This window comes from Phymastichus coffea, unplaced genomic scaffold (genome assembly GCF_024137745.1).
Source record: "Phymastichus coffea isolate CEN01 unplaced genomic scaffold, Cenicafe_Pcof_1.1 PCOF00075, whole genome shotgun sequence".
Classification (NCBI taxonomy): domain Eukaryota; kingdom Metazoa; phylum Arthropoda; class Insecta; order Hymenoptera; family Eulophidae; genus Phymastichus; species Phymastichus coffea.
Window position 1 is genome coordinate 968,690 of NW_026706886.1, and position 17,720 is coordinate 986,409.

At 38.0% G+C, this 17,720-nt stretch overlaps 3 protein-coding genes across 6 annotated transcripts; 1 reads left to right on the plus strand and 2 right to left on the minus strand.

Moving 5' to 3' along the window:
* Positions 1–1,911: 1,911 nt before the first annotated feature.
* LOC131668233 (signal transducer and activator of transcription 5B) lies at positions 1,912–14,346 on the plus strand. 4 transcript variants are annotated; one of them, XR_009302252.1, is made up of 11 exons: positions 1,912–2,157; positions 3,364–3,515; positions 3,588–3,747; positions 3,836–4,323; positions 4,437–5,058; positions 5,133–5,652; positions 5,730–5,885; positions 5,991–6,213; positions 8,093–8,260; positions 14,022–14,142; positions 14,217–14,346. XR_009302252.1 is itself a non-coding variant. In XM_058942235.1 (10 exons), the coding sequence occupies exons 2-9, from the start codon at positions 3,388–3,390 to the stop codon at positions 8,256–8,258; spliced, it is 2,463 nt and encodes an 820-aa protein (XP_058798218.1). In that variant the 5' UTR covers positions 1,912–2,157; positions 3,364–3,387; the 3' UTR covers positions 8,259–8,260; positions 11,640–11,654. The 4 variants fall into 4 exon arrangements, 3 of the variants coding, with proteins under 3 accessions (XP_058798218.1, XP_058798217.1, XP_058798219.1); XM_058942235.1 differs by lacking the exons at positions 14,022–14,142; positions 14,217–14,346 and adding an exon at positions 11,640–11,654; XM_058942234.1 differs by lacking the exons at positions 14,022–14,142; positions 14,217–14,346 and having other exon boundaries at positions 1,915–2,157; positions 8,093–10,068.
* LOC131668217 (uncharacterized) lies at positions 11,119–13,635 on the minus strand. Its single transcript, XM_058942183.1, has 6 exons — positions 13,552–13,635; positions 13,216–13,484; positions 12,838–13,158; positions 12,135–12,381; positions 11,808–12,079; positions 11,119–11,457 (listed from the first exon to the last, which is right to left on the minus strand). Exons 1-6 carry the CDS (start codon positions 13,633–13,635, stop codon positions 11,205–11,207), a joined length of 1,446 nt encoding a protein of 481 aa, XP_058798166.1. The 3' UTR covers positions 11,119–11,204.
* A 282-nt stretch (positions 14,347–14,628) lies between the features above and the next one.
* LOC131668234 (phosphatidylinositol 4-kinase type 2-alpha) lies at positions 14,629–17,683 on the minus strand. The gene is made up of 7 exons (XM_058942237.1): positions 17,544–17,683; positions 16,424–16,834; positions 15,976–16,094; positions 15,407–15,899; positions 15,058–15,320; positions 14,844–14,983; positions 14,629–14,765 (listed from the first exon to the last, which is right to left on the minus strand). Exons 2-7 carry the CDS (start codon positions 16,716–16,718, stop codon positions 14,672–14,674), a joined length of 1,404 nt encoding a protein of 467 aa, XP_058798220.1. The 5' UTR covers positions 16,719–16,834; positions 17,544–17,683; the 3' UTR covers positions 14,629–14,671.
* Positions 17,684–17,720: the final 37 nt, after the last annotated feature.

Genomic DNA, 17,720 nt, shown 5'->3' on the forward strand with positions numbered 1-17,720 from the left:
CATTATTTTATTATGAACATAATAACAATTTTATAAAAGTGTTAAATAATAAAGAAAGTTTTATACAGTATTTTCTGATAAAATCCTATTCCATGAAATTTAATTGAAATTAATTTTAATAGTTTTTTTGCAAACAAAATCGTTCAGCTTGAGTTTTATATATTATTTATGAGAATAATTTTTGTTTTAATGAAAAAACTTTAAATAACCAACGAATATAGACAGAATTTTTAAACACTATACGCTTATGCACGGGTTGATTTTTCTGTAAGGGTCTATATTCATTCGAATAACTAAGAGGCCGACATTAATAACAGTAAGAGTGAATTGTTTGTGCGATATTTTTTAAAAAGGCTTTATAAAATGTTAAGTCAAATCATAAAATAGAGTCAATGGCCTTTTATAATAAACGAACATTAGTCAGCCGCGATAAAATTAATTTCTGTTGGCGTGAAATATAGCATTATAAATAGCGAATTTGTAGTATATAAAAAATATGTAAAAAGAACGCTATGACGCAGTCCTGTTGACTTATATAAGGGGGGGAGGGGGAGAGTCGGAAATCGAAAATACATGTGCGCCTGTTGCGGAAACCCGAGAGGCTCAACAAACAAAACTAAAGTTAGCCAGTGGCCAGCCATCGGCAGAACGGCACGCGTTACATAATGATGAGCACCAGTTCTCGTGGGCAACTATACGGGAGGCCAATAATCAATATCTTGCACCTGTGCAGCTTATACCAGGCGAAACGGGGCTCGTAGTGGACAATCAATAACGAAAAAGCGCTTGGCAGTATAGCTACATAGCCAATGAGCCAGCGAGTTTATTCAAATAAACACGTAGAAAACGGAGAAGGAATCTGGCTGCAGCAAGAACGGACGTCACAGTGTGCGTGTGTACGAGCCAGGGGAGGGGTAATTGTCATTCCTTGAAAAGCATCTCGCCTCTCGCTCTTGGCGCATGCGCCCCATCCGTTTCCTCAGACCTAATCTGCAACGGTGAGGGAAGAAAGCAAAAGACACTACTCTGCGGGGCGCTTGTTGCATGTGATGACCCTGGACGGCTTTGCCGGTTGCCTCTTTCGCTCTCTTCCTTTTCTTTTTTCTCATAATGAGAGAGATCTGAGGAAAGTTTGGAACCCAATGGTTTACCGCCTTTTATTTTTTTAGCGAAGGAGGATCTTTAAAGCATCGGGTTTTTTCAAGGGACTAAAGGCTGTTTTTTCACGGTTGACCTCGAAGTATAGTTTTTTATCTTTCGCTCGCTCATCAAAAAAAATACGTCCCTATACTTATGTTTTCCATTGCTTTGGAGCTGTCGTACTTTTCGAAAACATTTATTAAAAATACCCGCATACTTCGTTACGATTCTCGGAAAGCTAATTACACTCTAATAAAGCAGATTCTCAATAACGATTTTTTTAATGCAAAACGCAACAAACATCAACGGTATGTTTATTGATCGTTCCCGAGAAAGTTTTTCATTGTAAATCGTATTTGCATGCTCATAAATTTCAAATGAATAAACTGCAGAGAACACATTATAAATTTCTTTTTTATAATTAATTCGAAACCCCGTTTTTACGTGTTTTGTCACACGTTTGGATTGCGCAAATTTCAATATCCGTGAAAAATGAAGCTCATGAAAGTGAATTTCTATCGAGCCAAGCGCGAAAATTCATTACGTGAAGAAAGAAAACATAAATTACCTGTTTGTCAAGTAGAACAATGCTGCGTGAACAAACAATGCGCCGGGTACAAGCAACGATGAGCCGGTAGCTATTTAGTCAGAATATATACGCACCCCCTTCGTGTACTATAGTGTTTATAGAAAGGTCCTGCTACTCCGTAGCTGTATAACAATGTGAATTCAGCCTGAGCTTGAATGGTCACGTGATGCACTCCCACTCTGTTAAGAGCTCCCCCGCCACTACGAGCTCGGGGTACGAATTTCTAGGAATCGGCTCTCTTCCCGCCGCGCGCGCTACTGGCCCGCACAACTCGGCCGTCCGCCCGCGCCGCCAGTCGATGTCTACGAGGTGAGCCGCAACGTGCGCACGCACGTTCATCCTTTTTACATTAAAACGACGTACAATTATTACTCACCCGGGACGACCTAACAAGAGAATTGTGGTGGTGATCCTTGCCCCTTTCGTAGGTGAGTGTTAGTGTATGTGAATTTGTGCAGTGTAAAGTGTATATAAAATATAGCTCCAAAAATAGATTACACACCAAGCCGCGCGAGTGAGAGAGAGAAAGAGAGAGCACGTCATGCACCGAGCTATACGTACGTGAGATTCTCTGGGTTTTTACGACTCGCTATGCCGTCTCTCTCTTTCTCGCTCTCGCACTCGCGCTGCTCCGACTCATTGCTTGCTTGCTTGCTCGCTTGAAGCTTTTTCCTCGTAATGCCATTGGCATCCGCGAGTGCGTTTGGTGATTTTTGCACCGCTAGAAAAACATACGCCCGCAAAAGGGAGAGAAAGTGCTTTTTTTCCCCTTTTTTTCTTTATCGGAATTCTTAGAACGTGTACACATTTGCATGTGCTAATCCTTTTCTCAGAGACAGAAAGAAATATAGATAAGGGGCAGTATAAGTGTATGTATGTGTAAGAATATGATAAGTTCCAACGCACTTGATCGATTGTCGTTTTTTAATTGTTCTATTTCAAACGACGAATCGTGTTTTATCAGGTGATGACGTTAGTTGCGCAATTTTCACGGCAGTTAAAATACTCCAATCTTCCACATAGAGCAAGTAAATATTTTGAAGAAAAAATCGAGAGAAAGAAAAAAGTGTATGTGTATGTGTTTGTAAAGTGTGTGTGTGTGTGTGTGTGTGTTTGTGTGTGTAGTGAAGGCGAAGTTACCAAAAAAATAACCAGTCGCGCTTGCGAAATAACTTTTTCAAGATTCTTTTTTCTCCGTACGCGCGCGCGACATTTGGCGCGAGCCGCGTCCTTGCCTTTCGTGGCGGCGAAGCATCTTGAGCGAGGGTGAAAGCGACACTTGTCAAACCCATCTGCGTCACAATATACGCTGTCGCGCTACCGACTCGTAAAAGAAGGATACCGGAGTGCAATTATGTAATTCGATGGAATGGAATTTTTTCTCTCTTTTCTCATTTTTTCGCATTCGACCATTCGACAAATATTTATTCGGTGTACAGTTTTGTTTGTTTATTACATGCGCCTAGTATAGGCCGCATAGAGTAGTGAAGTTTTAATGAGTTGTACTACTAACACACGTAAATCACGATCGATATCGGTAACATTCGCGATGCTCGTGCGATTATTATTTTTCGAATACTTTAATAATTCATAACTGACAATAAAGTGATTAACAATCTTCTGATACGTTTCAGCGTTAGTAATTGAAACTCGCTAAAATGGCACTGTGGGCAAAAGCACAGCAATTGCCCCCAGAGGCATTACAGAAAGTACGATCGGTCTACGGCGAGCATTTCCCAATAGAGGTACGGCACTTCTTATCAACGTGGATTGAAGAAAAAATGTGGTATGTATCTCAAATATTTGAAAAATGCCTCAATTAAATATTAAAATGACGTGTGTCTGCTATTTTTTACAGGACTGACATTGAACCAGACAATCCACAATACGAACAATACATTGCCAACCTTGTCGAATCTCTTATCCAAGAGTTAGAAACCAAAGCTGCTTCGTTAAGCAACACAGATGATCTCTTTTTGACAAGAATTAAGTTGATGGAGGCAGCCAAAAATTTTAGAGTAAGTTTTGACTAGATGAGAAACAGAGATCATGTTTATGCTATCCTTACTGTGCATAATTAACCTTGAAGATATTATTTTTTCACAGCAGAGATATACCTCACATCCTGTAGCACTTTTTAAAATAATTAGACATTGCCTAGGGACAGAAATGAATCTAGTATCTCAAGTGGAAAATCTCAGTGGTACTCTAATGAACATGGCTGGAAACAGAAGTCTAATGGGTGATTCTCATGCAGAGATAGCACAACAATTGGATTCACTGAGGCGTAGAACCCAGGAAACAGGAGAAGATTTGCGAAAAATGGAGCAGGAACAAGAGTCTTTTGCTATTGCTTATCATGACTGCACAAAGTTGAATGCCCATTTACAAAGCATCTCTACACAACCACAAAATCAGCAAACCATTGAAATAGAAAAAAAGTATCGTAGACAAAAAGAACAGCAGGAGCAAAACTTGAATCACAAGGTCACAATGTTACTCCAACTGCGTTTGACTCTAGCTGATAAGTTGAAAGATTCAATCAGCAAACTTAATCTCCTGCAATCAAGAGTGTTGGATGACGAATTAATTCGGTATGTATTTAATATAGAGTTCATAAGTTATTTAAGAAGGAAAATTATTTAATAAAGAATACATGATTTAAACTCACGAGTTTATATACCCTTTGTTATTCACATTACTGTAGGTGGAAGAGAGATCAGCAATTAGCTGGAAATGGTGCCATGTTTACTAGCAACTTAGATGCCATTCAAGAGTGGTGCGAAAGTCTTGCCGAGTTGATTTGGTTGAACCGACAACAGGTGAAGGAAGCTGAACGTCTTAAGCAAAAGCTTGCACTGGAGCCTCCCGGCGTTCAAGATGTATGGCCATCCTTGAATTCCCAGGTAACCCAACTGCTTAGTTCTTTGGTTACAAGTACCTTCATCATTGAAAAGCAACCGCCTCAAGTAATGAAGACGAACACACGTTTCACAAGTACCGTAAGACTTTTGGTGGGTGGTAAGCTTAACGTTCATATGACACCACCGCAAGTTAAAGTTAGTATCATCAGTGAGGTTCAAGCTAACGCGTTGCTTAAAAGTGATAAGATGGGCAACAAAGGCGAAGCTAGCGGAGAAATCTTGAATAATACCGGCACTATGGAATATCATCAGGCAACGAGACAGTTATCGGTTAGTTTCCGCAACATGCAGTTGAAGAAAATCAAAAGAACTGAGAAAAAAGGCACTGAATCCGTCATGGACGAAAAGTTTTCCTTACTCTTCCAGTCGCAATTTAGCGTCGGCGGAGGCGAGCTTGTCTTCCAGGTGCGTAAACATCTCTCAAAATATTTCTCAATGTATTCAATAACAACTATTGGTATATGAATTGTTAATTTTAGGTCTGGACACTGAGTCTCCCTGTAGTGGTAATAGTACATGGCAATCAAGAGCCTCATGCATGGGCAACAGTCACGTGGGACAACGCGTTTGCTGAACCTGGCCGTGATCCATTTGCAGTTCCTGACAAAGTGCCGTGGTGCCAAGTAGCCGAGGCCCTTAACATCAAGTTCAAATCGGCAACCGGAAGAGCCCTTACCGACGACAATCTGCGATTTTTGGCAGAGAAAGCTTTCCGAGGTAGCAGTTCGGGCTGTCAAGATTATTCAAATTTGCTGCTCAGTTGGGCGCAGTTTTGCAAAGAACCTTTACCTGAGAGAAATTTCACATTCTGGGAATGGTTTTACGCTGTGATGAAACTTACAAGGGAACACCTCAAAGGACCTTGGAACGATGGTTATATACTTGGTTTTGTTAGAAAGAAGCAAGCAGAGGAAATGTTATCGAATTGTGCATCCGGCACATTTCTCATGAGATTCTCAGACTCGGAACTTGGTGGCGTAACTATCGCCTGGGTTGGAGGTAAAATTTCGCGTATTTATAACCAAGATACTTTAGACGTCAAATACAAATTAACTCATGCTTCTTTTTTATTATAGAATCCACGGAAGTTTTTATGCTACAACCGTTTACCAGCAAAGATTTCGCGATAAGAAGCTTGGCTGACAGAGTATCTGATCTACAGCATCTGCTCTATCTTTATCCTGATTTATCTAAGGATCAGGCATTCTCTAAGTATTATACACCGTTCACAGGTAAACACTCTTTCGCCAGCAATAATACGAAAGATACTGAATGTGTAATTATTGATTAATCATGACTTCCTATTTTTTGTTCCTATTTCATTTTTGTTTTTGCAGAAAATCAACAATTTACCAAAGGTTATGTAAAGCCGTTCTTAGTAACGCACGTTCCGGGCTGGAGCGGACCAGGAATAGGTGGATCGACACCATCGCATTCAGTGGGTAGTGGTGCTGGAAGCCAAGGACACGGTGTTAGCTACCCGTCGACGCCATCAAGCATGTATTTGGCTCACAGTCCGGATTCGTCGGTCACCAGAGACACACCTTCGGTCGCTTCTAGGTCAGTGCCGTGGATGTAGCCAGCAAGCTATAACCGCTACATAACATCCATTCAGACAGAACAAACTGCCTTCGATTCTCAATTTATGAAGATGCGCTAAAGTTTTGGGCCCCTTTTTGCTTTAAATTATTGCATTATTATCTTTATAAAAAGCCTTGTAGGCTATATGTTTTATTATTAATTCGTATTTTATTGAGTTCGAGTGGACGTTATTGATCAATCAAAATTGTTATTCGTTTATCTTTCATTGATTATTTTGTTACTACTGTGATTGAGTGTCGTTGATTTTTCATGCCTTAGGAAATTAATTTTCGGTCGCAAAATTGAGTACTAAAAATGGATTTTTCTATATTGATTAATTTTTTATACTTACGCGAATTTGTACTATTTAATATCTATGATCGGTAATTTTGTAAGGACTTTACATTATTGATACAGACAATAATTATTAAGACAAACAGTATCTTGTTATAAAGAGATTCTTTTTAAACAGAATTTTGAATTCCAGTAAGATGTTCGCATCGTGTCAAACTTACTTCGTAATCGACATGCAGTGATAAGTAATAAAACTTTGCGCAACTTCATAGCTGTAAACGTTGATCCAAATACTGCGTCAGTATTCTCATTTTTCGATGATTTTTTTTCTAAACATATAAGTATATAACTTTGCGATTATTATACAGCGATGAAACTTTTTGACATCGCTAATTTTCTATTGATTCTGTACTTTTTTTATAAGGTGTTTACATAATGATTTCTACGTAGTTAATATATTTTGTAGTTGATATCAGGCTTATCGCAATATTTAAGAAACAAATTATATTGAATGAGTTTGAAGAATCATCTATTCAGAACAAAGAAAAAAAATTGTCAATTAAAATGTTTTCATATCTTGCAGAAACGATTTATTCTCTAAAGGAAATTTATGAACTGTGATTTTAAATAGTATCGGAAAATATTACCCATCAAATTATAACGAAAGAATTTAACCAAACGAGCTATTGATGAATTCGAGTTAAATTTACTCGATAGTTTATAAATACATAATAAAATAAAAGTATCTCTCTTTGAGATCCTAGTAATTAAGTCTGATCAAAATATACATTATAATCTATCACTTATACGTCGAATTCATGTTTCATGTCGACATATCAAATTCACTCAGCAAATCCCCCTCTCAAATAATATCAATCGGCTTATCCATGGCTTGAAAAATAAAACGAGAAAACTTGACATCGTTGTCTAAACAAAAGCATTAGCGTGTTGAATGTTTATACTAATCTTTAATGAATGTTAATGTACTTTCAACTATCATAATCAATCAGCAAATATACACATCGTTTTCACATATAGTCGCTCGTCGTATAGTGATATACATATATATAATATTCAAGTACAAGCGCGCGTGCTTTAACGCGCGAGGCAAGCAAAGGCCTGGAGCAAGCCGGTACAACCACATTGTCATTATTGGAAAAGAGTAAGAGAAAAAGGCAACTCCAATCACTACTCGCATTAATCAAGCGTTGACTGGCAATCGAGTAGAGATGAGCGCATTCCTTTTCTGTTTTTGTTTATTACGTCTTTTCACATATTATACATTTGCACACACGAGCCTTTTTGTGTCGTAGCGTTTATACTTATCCTCTTATCATGGACTTTAAATCTTTTTTTTTTCAATCATCTACATTCATAAATCGCGACTATGCAGTTTTTCCCATTGTGGTTGCTTGCGCAAACATATCATAATGTGTACTCGTGTTGTACCGGCTGATCGGGCAGTTTGTTCCTCTTTTGCAAATTGATTTTGTCTAGAAAAGTAGTTTGAAAAAAAAAAATTGCCAGTGATTGGGGTTGTGCTTAACTTTTCCAAAATGCGCAGCTATGCTCCGGGCCTCGGCCAGTCGTCGGTAAGGACAAACGCGGACATGGACTACGTCGACCTGATGAATCAAGGCGAGTTGGCATCTATCGATGAGAACCTCAACTTGGATCAGCTTAGCAGCTTTGGCAACTTCGAGTTCATGCAGTCTTACAAGCCCCAGTAGAGGTATCCTTAAAAACAATTCAACCAACAGTTTGTTATTGATTATACACACGTTGGCGTCGTCCTTTGTTTCGTTGAAGGCTGATGTGCTTGTTCGATATTGATATTGTTGCAGTTAGAGTTTCTTGCATTTTCGTTTATCCTTCTTGTTTTTTCTCTTTCTTCTAGTATTTAAGATGCGTGAGATTTTTTTAGGTACGTAACGGATAAGTATTACGTTTACTTAATCAACATAGGTTATTGTGCGCCAGCGAGACAAAGATAACGAGTAGTAGCACGTAGCAGACACTTTTTTATTCCTGTTATCATTAATATTAAGCAGTTCTCAGCAGAATATTATCAGCTCCGGATGGCATTATTTATTACCCGAGTATGTTGAAAAACGTGCAATATTGTTGATGCTCTGCTGAATAATGATTATTCTCTTTTTTTCTAGTTTGTATTTCAATTTTTTCTTAACAATTACACAAAAGCAAATGATTTGTACTTTAATTATATTTTACTTTGCCTTTGTATCCCAGTTGCTAATGTGATGTTTAGCAAGTCACTTGTTGTGTTATTTTCTTTAGTGCCTAAATAGCAACGCTACATATTGCACGTGATAAACGACTTTGATAATAATATACACGTTTTATGTAGAGGATTATATATACTTATATTGACGTCATGGAATTTCAAATATACAAATAAAACAGGAAGCCTGTCATAATGATCTCGATGTTCTACAAACATTTAATGTATATTGATGTAGTATAAATGTTTAAGCAAGCTAACAACGAAAGAACGTATTAGAGATCAACAAAATTACTCGTATTGGCGTATTTTTGAATTATAAGCAAAAAAATAATAGAACGACGGATAGATATGCTTGTTTTCAACATTATTTCATTGCAAGTTAAGAAATTTACGCGAAATTTTGAGAGATATGCAATCGAAAGTTTTTCTATGATTTTACATTAGGAATCGACACAATCCCAGAAAGACTCAAGGAACATTGTGACTCAATTGTGCAATTTGATTGAAAAAAAGGACTTGAAATGTATGTGCCTTACGAGCATTGCCGGTAGAAGACACGCGACACTTGAGTTTGCGACTAACCTAATTTTTTAGAGAGGCTGTTGGATATTGATATAATGTTTAAAATAAGAGGAAAACGTTAGATGTGCATTACAAGGTAAAATATTAACCAAGAATACGAAAAAAAATAACGATGAAAAATCTGTTTGGATGTGTACAGTATATAAAAAGAATTTTTGAATTGTTAATTGTATATGTATAAGCCGATAGGCTGTATATGACAAATTACTAAGAAAGTATAAAGGACGCCGAGATATCAGGGTCTATACGTTTTTCTTTATAGTATATTTTTCAAGAGAGATACTTTAGTTGGATAAGCACAACTAATTTTACAATTTCTAGTTTGTAGTTTTTAGAATAATTGTAACGACGCGACAATGCGAAGTCTCCAACATGTTTCATTCTATTTTGTTTTTTCACTTTCAACGCGCATTTTTAAGCCTATGGATATAAAGATTATGTCGAGCCGTTGTATGGGTGTACTTTTATCGATAAGATAAGCCATTGTATGTGAAACTAACAAATCTGTCGTTTAATAAACAAGACAAATACTGATAGATGTAGCAATTTATGCGCACTCGTTGTGTTTCGTTTGATACATAAAGTTTGACGTTCACCAGCGAGATTTATCTCTTGCTGTCGATGTACCTCAAATCATCAATCATTATTTCTTCTTGTTTTTTTTGTTTTTTTTTTATGCACAGATGTACGTTTGGACAATAAACAGTGAATAGAGAATATCAACTTTCGTTCAAGTTTGTCATTTTCCCTCCTTTTTACATATAATTTTAGCGATACATTTACTTGTATCTCTAGAAAATTAAAATTGTAGGTATAGATTGCTTTAAAAAGTCTTCGATCTAACTGCATCTATTTTTACGTGACTTTTCCATGGGCATGATTTATTTACGATATTTACGATGTTATAATTGAAACGAATATTTGTAGGCTTTTAGGTAAATGTTAAATTGCTGTTATTTCAAAGAAATTATATCTAAAAAAATTATTTAATCATGGCATGTCTAACATAGAAAGTAACGCAGTTTTATCTCCGTATCATCGAGCTTGTAACGAACGATCTTTGCATTACAATGTAAAACTAGTGTAGTAGCCTTCCAGACGTGTTCAGATACAACATTTAATCCAAAACACTTTCTAAGGAAAGAATTTAAGAACGTGAGCGTGGGCAACGAGGCGGACTATAATGCTGCCGGGCATTAAGATGTTTAGATAAACACTGGTTTCTTACTCGCGACTCTTTGTATAGGAGAACTCTTGTTTATAGAGTGTTGTTATAAGTGTATAAATATATGCTTCAAAAATGAGATAAATGAAAATCGGAGTGTGCTCCAAAATAAATGAGAATCGGCGAGAATAATCAAAAATAATGTTATTAAGTTTGTGCCTGGAATAGCAACAATGGTCCGAAAAGTATTTCTGTCGGCCTGGGAAAAGAAGCGCATAGCAACGCGTAGCCTGCAGACAAGAATGTCGGATGCAGAATAGAGAAAAACGGTCGGCTTTTCCAATAGGCTCGCTCTACCCCCTGCTATTGCTCTCTCACTGGTCCCCTTACGTGGGTGGCCTGTAAATCCTGTGCCGCAACAGTAAGCAGCACCAGACGGACACCATGCCGCTCTTTTCGCGCTCGCGCCAAGCAGGTATACGCAGAGAGGGGAGTGTGGCGCCTTGCGAAACGCGTGTCCCTCGGTCGTTTTCTCAGCTCGGATGGAAAATGAACGTCTAGAGTGAAATTTGTCTCTTTTGTCTCTTTGTTCGGTCGTAATGCTGCCGGATTTTCGGTTGCGGCATTACAATTTGTCTTTCGAATGCATTGAATTTTGAAAATGACATCTCGTCAGAAAGAAGTTCACGACACGTTTCCGTCGCGGCCGTCTTCGCCTTCTGACGCGCACTGGCACTCTTCTCGCGAAGGCTCGGACTCGTCGACGAAGTGTCCAGGCGGTGGGAAGCTTCGATGGTAAATCGTATCGCTAGGCATTTTTTCGTTGGGCTTGCAGTAACGTGGCTTTTCGGCCCAAGGCAATTTCTCCTTCGGCCCAATCGACCACTGCTGATAGGACAATTTGTTCACCGTGTCAGCTTCTATCTTCTCCTCGGGTCTACGTTGATTTGATCGAGCGAGAAAAAAGACGATTTTTTCATAAAAATATTTTTGTTTGCGTGCTTCGTTGTGCGTTCGGTTTTCAACCAAATTCCGCAGATTGATCATTTTTATTTGATCCGCGCGCTCAAAAAAGACATTATTCATTGAGTGACTAAAGTTTGTCATTGTTTGTTACAGGCAAGTGTCGAACGAGTACGCGTTATCTCGAGTAATGATAAGTGAGTAAAACGTATGATTCAGCAAAAAAAGCTGTTTCGATGCTGGTCGCAGTATTTGTCATGTTCGGAAAAAAAGTTGAGACAGAGAGCGACGACAAGAAGAAAAAGCAAAAAGATGATGACGTACTTGCAGTACTTAAAGACGGGTCTGAAGTTGGGGAACTGCTGCGTCTGTCCAGGGCTGACGTACGATAATTTGGTGGTGGTTTTGGCGTCAAGCGGTTGTTTAGCCGTACGAATGTGACCGCAGGGCACGGCAAGATTGGGTCTCTTGCCGATTTTCAGTGTGTAGGACAGTCGGTTGGTGGTGTCGCTCGGCATGGGCCCCGTGACACCGCAAATACGCGGCCTTGGCAAAATGGGCTTGCGCTTCTCGGCCTTGACTTGCTGGAAACTCAGCTGGCGAGAGGCGCCGGTTAATCATTGCGCGCGCGTGTCGTCGTGCGCTCGCTACCTTGTTGGTGGTGTCGACGGACATTCTATCGTTGGCCAGGCTGATATTGCCGCAGGGGACAATGGGCGTCACGAGCTCGCTGCGGCAGGGAAGGAAGCTCTCCTTGTACACGGTTCCCTCGAGGAATTCCCTGCCGCGCGGGAACACACCTACTTCCTTTGGGATTATCGGCTTCTCGCGTGGCGCTTTGTTCTCGTGGTAACTTTTCTTATAGGTCGTCTCGCCGGCCATCGATATCTCCGGCGCCCTTCGATCATTTTCGCATCTTTAGAAATGGCCAACGACACCCTGCGCGCGGCAGTTTAGGCGCACTCGCTTATTCGGGACAAGGACGCGCCGATGACAAGTTCGTCTCCACAATCAATTGATAATTCGACAAGTCGTTATATCTATCGATTCAATGAAGATGTAGGCTCAGTTGAATAAATAGCGTACTCGCGCTTGGAAAGCGCCCTGTTCACTCTCAAGCTATTGATTTCCAATAAGGTCAATGTGCAGTCGACTCTCGGCAAAACAAGAAAGAGATCACTTCACCGAATATCGATCGAGTCCATTTGCATCGCCACGCACCCGCACGCACGCACGCGCGCACTCTCTCTCTCTCTCTCTCTCTCTCATGCAGGAATGAAATGCTTTGCTCGAATTAAAAACCGAACTAAAAATGCAGAAATTATTATAGTAATAATAGCTAGAGAAACAATACTTGTAGCACGGTTTCTTGCCCCATGGGTAATTCTCTTTCTTGCCTACTTCGTACGGCAAATAGCTGAGCTTTTGCGTGGTTTCTTGAGCGGTCCGTTCTTTGGGTTGACAGTATTGCAGCTGAGGTTTAAAATTTGTAACGGGATCGACAGGGCCAGGATTCACGTAGGACAGCAGGCTCGTAGTTTTTGTCTCGAACAAACCCGTGCTCGTTCTGATGTGACCGCAAGGGACAATTTTCTCGGCTCGTGGTGCGCATTTTGGAGCAAAATCCTTGCGGATGGTCGTCACGTTCTCCATTGGTCCCTGCTGCGGGCATATTCTATTTGCGCACATATCTTATTAAGTCAAGTTAAAAAACAATCGCACATTCATGTACCTTTGACGAGGCAGGATTGGCTTTTCTTTGTAAATCCTTTGAACTGGCTTATAGCTTAGATGGGTCGTCGTGTCGTCGACGAATTTAGCGTCAGGTAAATTGATGTTGTGGCATGGCTTGAAAGGTTGTGGTCGAGCTTGGACTTTGCCTTCTTGATCAAACGACGTGTGATAAGTCGTCTTCGTATCGACAGGATTTTTCGGTGGACAGTACGATACCTGAGGCTTGAAAGGCTGCACTCGCGGCGGTTGAACGTATTTTTTCGTACACTAACCATTGCAAACAAAGGATATTTATAGATCGCAAGCGAGAACGATTTTAAAAAGAAAATATTACTCTGATTGACGCAGGACTTTTCTTGTGATTAATTGATTTTGGGGGGCAGAATTTCTTTTCTTGACAAATTTCTACGACCTCCATGTTCTTTTTCGCGTGAAAATAAGTGTTATTTTACAATCAAAGTAACGAAAAATGAATCACAAGGTACATGAAACATCGATAAAGGTTATCTGGAAATCATAAGTATACGTACAAAACGACAACTACGTGTGTATATATATATGATCAAAACATTTGATTAGTGACAGAGATACTGTGGTGGCAGATAAACAAATAGTTCAATTATCGTGTCAAATTAATCGTGTTATATTTTGTATAGTTATTAATTCTTTAACATAATATCATCATTTCTTTTTTCACATATTACCATTATCAGTAAAATAAGCTAGAGTTAGTTTGTTTAACGATATGTACATATCAAAAATTCTATAGCGCAGCGCAATTTGTAGGCTAAAATTTTTTTACAGGTAAATTCTCTGCCTAAGAATTGATTTAAATTAGGAAACAGATCTGTACCCACGCTTTAATCTTTGGAAATTTATACAAGTTCTTACACACTTCACATTTGTCCGCTCCTTGATCTGCAAGGTACCCAAAAATCAATGCTAAACATATTATATAGAAAGCAAATTGAAGGATTGTTCGCTTTTTTCTTTTTTTAGGTAAATAACCAATTGGCACATAGTCTACAAAACTCTCTTCGTTGCTCTGTAAATACAATCAATCTAAAAATTTGTTGGAGCCTTTTCATAATTGATAATTGAAACGTCTTCCATGAAAATTAATTTGTTTATCTTAAACACATAACGAAAACTAATTCAAAATAAACATGTTTTATATAAATGTACATTTATATTCCAACTATCAAGTCAACTTTAATGCTATAAAGATGGGTCTAAAATAATATGATACAAATAATAAAAATAATAAACTTTAAAGCTACATGAAACGATAATTATCGAGACACTGTAAAAAAAAATTACATTACAAAATCGTAGCCAAAACACAATTATAAAAGTCCACACAATATTCGTCGCTCTATTATACTAATTTAGGTATTCAAAATAGAGAAAAAGATAATAATGGAAGGAAACGAATAAAGACAGTATTTGATTGATCAACACCATGAAAAGAATGGACTTTTGTTCTGGAAGCGCTGGATTAATGGGTCGGAGAATGAAAACAGCCTTGGTGTTCCATTTTCTTTGGCTCTAAAATTACACAAAAATAAAATAGTTAAAATATATATTTAGTAACTTCAGTATAAAATAGAATAGCAAGTCTTTTACTTTTCAACAATAACAGCTGGCATTTGAACAAGTTGTACTGGACTTTTAGAATCCTTCAGTGCTTGTTGGAGATTTAAAATTTGGCCTCGCATTACACTCATTTGTTTATCAAAATGATGTCGATCAAACCCTTTATCTTGCTGCATCGCAAATAGAAAAAAAGGTAAGTAGCCTCACAGATCAGAAAAAATGATACAATTCTACACATACATACTTTAAACAACAAATATAAATCATCACACAAGTCTTGTACAAAATTCTGATCTGAAAGCTGCGGTAAGACCAGCTCTCGAATAGTTTCACTGAAGGGAAGTTTCGCCTGGCTCAGCCAAGCCCAATGATAAGGATATGCACGCCACGAGTCGGGATGCTTGAATGGAAACGCCAATCCATTGTCTATCGCCGCTATTTTCACTTCACCTTCCACTCCATTTTTCGACGAACCAGCGTTGTATTTGATTAACCAATTGTCATTACCTAAAATAAAAGTGGAAGATGAATTAACACGTAGTCTTTTTAGACTTTTACACGAGGTAAATCGCAGATGTTTTTATTTTATTTACCTCTGTCTGTATTTCTAATAATGTAGTCTAAGACGACTAGACGTTCGAACTGCAACTGAAACTGTTGAGCTAAACGTGGTGGCGGTGGTTCGCTTTCCCATCTCCTGAGCCAGAAGTCGGCGTCTTTATAGCCCTCGACAAATACTTGAAACGAGCCAATTTTCGGTGGTAATCCTATTCTATGAAAATGCGAGGCTACTGCTGGAAATTGGTCCATAATTGCCTGCTTCATGCGAGCCTTTTCTCTATCGATCCTCAAGTAATTAAAGGTCCGGCTTACGAGTTTAACGACCCTTGTATTCGGCACCACACCCAAACCGAGTTTGCGATCTACTAAACTTGCTCCTGCTTCACTGAGGTAACCTTGATTTGGAATTAAACAACTTCGTCCAAAACAGCACGGACAGCATAGCTTGTGCATCCATTTCGTCCACTTAGGATTCAGTCGCCCGTACGGCTCTTCGTCTTTGGGCTTGAATACTCCGATATTTTTCTAAAATTATTTATTACAGATCATTGAATATTTTTAAAAAAGTAGTTTGAAAAAGATATAAAAATGCATATCTCACTCCTTCAGGATTTTTAACAAAATAACTTCCACTAGAGCCTTGGTATATCCTTTGTGGATATATTCCATTATCTATTGCACACTCAGCCTGCCATACCAGCTCTGAAAATTGTGGGTCATCTGCAAAAGTAAATTTATATTTTTAATTTACTGTGCTTGTAAGATCTGAAAAATATACATTACTTTAAGAAACTAATGTTATCTGTACTATTATTATTTTATCATAAACTACATAAAATAAATACTAATCTCTAGATACATTTTTTTTTGCTGCTTATGTAACTCTCCATCTTTTACATGTATATTTTAGTTTAGTTACTTATTCTTTAAATACTTTGTATCAATCAAGAACAAATTTCGTTCATTTTCATTTTCTATTAACTCTTAAAGCTTTTATTATAATGCAATGAAATACTATCAATTTAGAAATGCTTATTTAGCAATTATACCTGGAAATCGATTGTAAGTTTCATCCAATTCTAGTCGACCAAGGAGAGGTTGGCTCTCCCGGTCAATTCCAGGTGAATCAATGGTTGCTGATTGGTCTGCACTCGAACTTGGAGCAAAATCGACCTCTGGTAAGAGAGGTAAAGGTTCACCATTAGCTAATAATACGTTACTACTTGGAGTCACTGTTATATCTACAAGAGCATCTGTTTCAACCAATGTCGCAGGATTAGTATTGTTGTGACTATTGTATTCTCTATAAGGCACATGCAGTTGACGCTGTTCTGAGTCGCTCATCACAGCCAAGGTCCTCTTTAGTTTGGTTAGATTTCCAAACAGAGATTTTTTCGGAGTTTCAGAACCAGTTAATTCCACCTTGTTATCAAGTGTCTCTGATACTAGATATCTTGCATCTGAAATTGATCAAAAAAAAAATACAATAAAAACTGTATTCTTATTTCAATGTAAGTAAAAAAAAATAATGATAACTAAAATAAGTTGATTCTTTATGAGCTAACAATAAATTTTCCTTATGCTTAAGTGCAAGTCTTCCAAACTGCCAAAATAAACTATTTAAATAACTTATGTTATCTTAATTGATTTTAAATACTCAAGCACTTAGTTGTTTGTTGTACAGTGTTAGTTCTTGTTGATATTCTATTTCATTACTATATTCAAAAGAGAATAATGGCATTGGATTAAGAAGTTTTTTGTAAAGTTTATACAACTAGAAATAAATATGCTCTTTCTTTTGAATAGACAAAGTAGAACAAGACTGATGTGAGTAAGAACTTGATATTGTAATTCAATATATATGTCAATTACTCATAAGCAAGTTACCTAACAACTCATACAAATTAACGGATGAACATACATAAGTGACACAAGTTTCTTACTATAGTATAATAATTAAAATATCAACACCTGTTTATTCATGTATCTTAATCATATGTATAGAAAGTAAAAAATGTACGATATAACACTGTATCGAAACAGCTCTCGCTTTCTCAATCTCTTTATACCCACAACCCTCTGATTTTGAAAAAACCGTGAAGAAACCATACAATAACATAGGCGTGAATTTTATTCGCCCCCATCGGATATATCTCATACACTTTATACCTCTTTTTTATCTTGCCGTCGTTATGTTTGTTCCACCTGTCAATGACGCACGCGAGAAGAGTTTGTTGTTACGTATGGGCGGCGTTGCGCCCGAGCCAATAACATGTGTGAATGAGTTTTATTTCTTTCCTCTCTCCTTCCGACGATTTATCCTTTCCTCATTTCGATCGCCACGAC

Excerpts from the sequence above, each read along its gene's own strand:
- LOC131668233 (XM_058942235.1), top strand. The coding sequence starts at position 3,388 with ATGGCACTGTGGGCAAAAGCACAGCAATTGCCCCCAGAGGCATTACAG. Across the intron at positions 5,886-5,990 it reads GTATTATACACCGTTCACAG|AAAATCAACAATTTACCAAA; the intron begins GTAAACACTCTT and ends TTGTTTTTGCAG. Across the intron at positions 6,214-8,092 it reads ACACCTTCGGTCGCTTCTAG|CTATGCTCCGGGCCTCGGCC; the intron begins GTCAGTGCCGTG and ends CAAAATGCGCAG.
- LOC131668217 (XM_058942183.1), bottom strand. The coding sequence starts at position 13,635 with ATGGAGGTCGTAGAAATTTGTCAAGAAAAGAAATTCTGCCCCCCAAAA. Across the intron at positions 12,382-12,837 it reads GGCAAGAAACCGTGCTACAA|GGCGCCGGAGATATCGATGG; the intron begins GTATTGTTTCTC and ends AAATGATCGAAG. Across the intron at positions 11,458-11,807 it reads CCCGTCTTTAAGTACTGCAA|ACCCGAGGAGAAGATAGAAG; the intron begins GTACGTCATCAT and ends AAATCAACGTAG.
- LOC131668234 (XM_058942237.1), bottom strand. The coding sequence starts at position 16,718 with ATGAGCGACTCAGAACAGCGTCAACTGCATGTGCCTTATAGAGAATAC. Across the intron at positions 16,095-16,423 it reads AACTTACAATCGATTTCCAG|ATGACCCACAATTTTCAGAG; the intron begins GTATAATTGCTA and ends TTACTTTTGCAG. Across the intron at positions 14,766-14,843 it reads CCAGCTGTTATTGTTGAAAA|AGCCAAAGAAAATGGAACAC; the intron begins GTAAAAGACTTG and ends GTGTAATTTTAG.